The sequence below is a fragment of the Atta colombica genome, unplaced genomic scaffold (genome assembly GCF_001594045.1).
Source record: "Atta colombica isolate Treedump-2 unplaced genomic scaffold, Acol1.0 scaffold134, whole genome shotgun sequence".
NCBI classification, from domain to species: domain Eukaryota; kingdom Metazoa; phylum Arthropoda; class Insecta; order Hymenoptera; family Formicidae; genus Atta; species Atta colombica.
The window spans coordinates 139,559-143,446 of NW_017259222.1; the positions used below are offsets into that span (position 1 = coordinate 139,559).

Consider the following 3,888-nt stretch of genomic DNA (forward strand, 5'->3'; position numbering starts at 1 on the left):
TAAAAGAAACAGGGAACAGAGAACAGAGAATAAGAATTTCAACCTATCAGAAACTGTGTATTCCACAATGATTTTATGGATATATTAATTAGGAATAAAGAATAAAGATTTCAACCTATCAGAAATCGAATACACCGAAATATGGTTTTGATAGGAAATTCTTATTCTCTGTTCTCTTTTCCTTTTATTATGTGGAGCCCCTAAGAATTTCAACCTATCAGAAATTATGTTTTGTGGAATACACAGTTTCTGATAGGTTGAAATTCTTAGAGACTTCGCACAATAAAAGGAACAGAAAACAGAGAATAAGAATTTCCTATCAGAAATCGTGTATTCCGGTGTATTCGATTTCTGATAGGTTGAAATCTTTATTTTTTATTCCTAATTCCTTCTATTGTGACTGCATCTTTATTCTCTGTTTTCTGTTCCCTGTTCTTTTTATTGTGTGGAGCTCTTAATCCGGATCTATAATAGATTTTTAAACCTTAAGAAATGGACGAATCACAGTTGATTATTCTCCTCGCACTCGACTGTAATTGATCAATTTCTTACGGCTTAAGGCTTAAATCATCCATTGTAAATTCGGATTAAAGGCACACACCTTTCCATAACAATAATCATCATAAAACATTGTGTCGACGATGTCAGCAATTAATGCAATTGAATGCAAATCGATTTTTAGTGCAAATATATTTTCAGTGCAAATAATTTAATTATTTCAAGGTTATGAGGTTACCGTTATAACAAAGAATATGTAATTAAAAGGGTTAAATTATTTATTAACACTGAAAAAATATGTGAATTAATTTATTATGTTTGTGTCAAGCAATTGAAAAGCACCCAATGAGAACTTTTGCTGCGCATCGTCACGTGCAAAAAAAACAGAGCTTTCTCATTGGATATCGTTTGTCACTTATCATCCATCGAGATCAGTTATTCAATATGCAGGAGGCATATGGCGGAGGTTTCCTTTCTCTGTATTTTCTAACTGTTATGACTGTCATAGCTCTGTAAAGTATACCTGTTTAGAGTATTGTGAATCGACACATAACAAAAAAAGTGAGATGTTTTCCGTAATAGAAAGAGTTGTTCCATATTTAAAAAACCTATGGGACAAGCAAATAAATTAGACACGATAAAGCAACTGGATTTGTTTTATATTAATTGAAAACCAGTAACAGAAAACTAGAAACAGAAAATTAGGATTGACATTTGATTTTCAGACATAATATAACAATTTACGATTGTGACGTTTGTCCTGTGTGATAATTGAAATGTATTTACAGAAATATTTCTGATATAAAAAATGCTGTAAGCTCTTTTAGTCTCCTGTAAATCTGGAAATTATATATAGCATTAAATAATTACGATTTTAAGCATGGATGTGGTGACTACTAGCTTAGAAGCTCTAATACGTGAGTATAATAAGAACTACATAATTGATTTACAATATTTTGCTTTCTATTTAAATATGAAATTTTTAATATTAATTATGCTTATTTTACTATGATTTTTCTATTACATACATTAACTGTGTACATATATATCTACTTCTCTATTTTATATATGTAGAGATCATCTCCTAAATTCATTTTCTAAAGAAGTAGTCCATAAGAAATACAAGAGACCATATCAACAATTCAAACTGAATATTAGCCTCTCGAATATAGTGATCATTCATAAAAGTTATGTATATTAAAGTCTCAATAAATAGATTGAAAGAGAATGGATTAAAATGGATTGGAATGGATTCAGATTTTCAGAAGTATGCATTTACAAATGTTGAAATGAATTCTTTACAATTCCAATGTATTTTATTTGTATATTAGAATTGCATGAAGCACATTTTTATGTCTTTCAATCTAAAAAAATTTTAGTTCTATAAGTATATCGTGAATGCTGCTGCTCAATTCAAAATTATGAATAGAAAATGCATATTTTCAATGCTATTAAATTTAAAAAAGTTTTTTCTATCCAATTGAACCCCAAAAAATAGAAGTAGATCACGAAATACGCAACTGAAATACGCAATCGAATGGATTCAAATGGATTAAAATTTCCATTTATTTTAGTCCAGTCTCATTTACAGAGAAATATAATTAATATTTGTTGTATCAACAAAAATCATGTAAAACTTGAGAATCTCATAAAATTGATGATAAGAATTAACTCTTCTTGATTTTCAATAATTTATTCTTACATCAATAATTTATTCTTACAATTAATACTTAATGCAAATTTAATTGTTGAAATTTTGATCAAATTTGATCGTAATTTATAGGTAAATTGCTAACGTTTTGCTAGGTATCTTTCTATTTTTCATTGCACAATAGATTAATCTAACAATACGTTCTGTGTTCTATTTTTCTTGCTTTTTATTTCTTGTCTTTTTCTCTCCTTATGGCTCGGTTTTTCATTATCTAGTTAACTTGTTAATGATGTTGTTTTACTCACTGGGCTTCATCCATGATATCATCATGAAGAACACAATTATCAATAAAATGGTCATGAGTCCGGTTTTTCATTATCATTAATTTGTGCTTAGGCTTAACCTGATTGATATTTTATCCATTGATAAGATAGAATATTTAATATAATAAAAAACCGAACCTGACTATTTTATCGACAGTCTTGTTTCTTTTGAAGTTTATCAGTTTTTATTTCTGGCGAAAAAATGAAGAAAAAGGACAAGGCTCTGAACACAAGAACTATGGACCTATTCAGACAAACTTGTATAACTGCATAACTATACGTATAAAAGAAAGTATTTCTTTACATTAGGAAATCTCATCGATTATCTTGACATGTGCGTTATAGAAATGAGGGTATATTAAGTTTTATTACATTTATAAAACATATCACATATCCTTTAATGAACTTAGGGAAAAGTTGGTCAGTATTAATTTTTTCCTCATTTCTATAACATATAATATCAGCGTTATTAGTGAGGTATTCCCTAATATAAAAATTTATGAAGAAAATTATCCAATTATATTTCTATCGTAAGGACATAAAATGTGATTGAATAATTTTCTTTTTGCATACGTTCATACGATGCAAGATAGGCCTTAACACGTTATCTTACATTAAATAGAAGCCTATTAAGGCTCTGGAAACGAGGTGAAAATTACAAAAAAGTGAAGTAACTTATTAAAATATTAATAACTTAATTGGTCAATATCTAGTGAATTTCATCAGTTTTGTAATTTTTATCTTGTTTCAGGAACCGTATAATAGGCTTCCAGATCGTAAACGGAAGCATGTACGTAAACATCAACGCACACAGAAATTCATAACGTAATGTTAAATACGTTATGATAAAAACTTCTTTTTCTTTTACTAAATAATTTTTATGAATGATTTCTATGTTTATAATAGAATTTACGTTAAATTATTTAATATGACATGTATCCTTATTATTTTGGAAATAAAAAATATAATCATTGATGATAGAACTGTGCGTGCATGCGTATGTATTTATGTTGATACATTAATATATATGTATATATAAAATATTATAGAAAGAGTTACAAATCCACAAAATCAGAAGCCAGACGTAGCAGCGATTGAAGCATTTTGTGTGATGCTTACTAAAGAAGCAGAGGGTATACAAATAGGTATCAAGTTATTAGCAATACAAATTCAATCACTTAATGAATCAGAAGCACTGCAAGCACTTTCGGTATGTTGTTTTTAAATATTTTATGAAGTTGATGCTTTAATATAGTGTTAAAATAAAAAAACACGTTTAAATCTGGATTATTAACATATTTATATAGTTAACATATTTATATAGTTGATAAATAGGCTATAAATTTCTTAATAATAAATTTAAATAAATAGTACGATAATTATAATTAAAAATATTTAAAATGAAATATATAAAAT

General features: G+C 27.6%; 1 protein-coding gene across 2 annotated transcripts in view; it reads left to right on the forward strand.

Annotated features, from left to right (window-relative positions):
* The first annotated feature begins 956 nt into the window (after nucleotides 1-956).
* LOC108684432 (ADP-ribosylation factor-binding protein GGA1) overlaps nucleotides 957-3,888 on the forward strand; it is a 13,623-nt gene continuing 10,691 nt past the window's right edge. Inside the window, exons 1-3 of one of the 2 annotated variants that reach the window (XM_018188746.1) lie at nucleotides 957-1,059; nucleotides 1,287-1,415; nucleotides 3,522-3,682. In XM_018188746.1, coding sequence (XP_018044235.1) covers nucleotides 1,379-1,415; nucleotides 3,522-3,682 — 198 coding nt within the window. In that variant the 5' untranslated portion in view covers nucleotides 957-1,059; nucleotides 1,287-1,378. Of the gene's footprint in view, nucleotides 1,060-1,254; nucleotides 1,416-3,521; nucleotides 3,683-3,888 lie in introns of those variants that run through there. The other variant, XM_018188747.1, reaches the window with a different exon arrangement.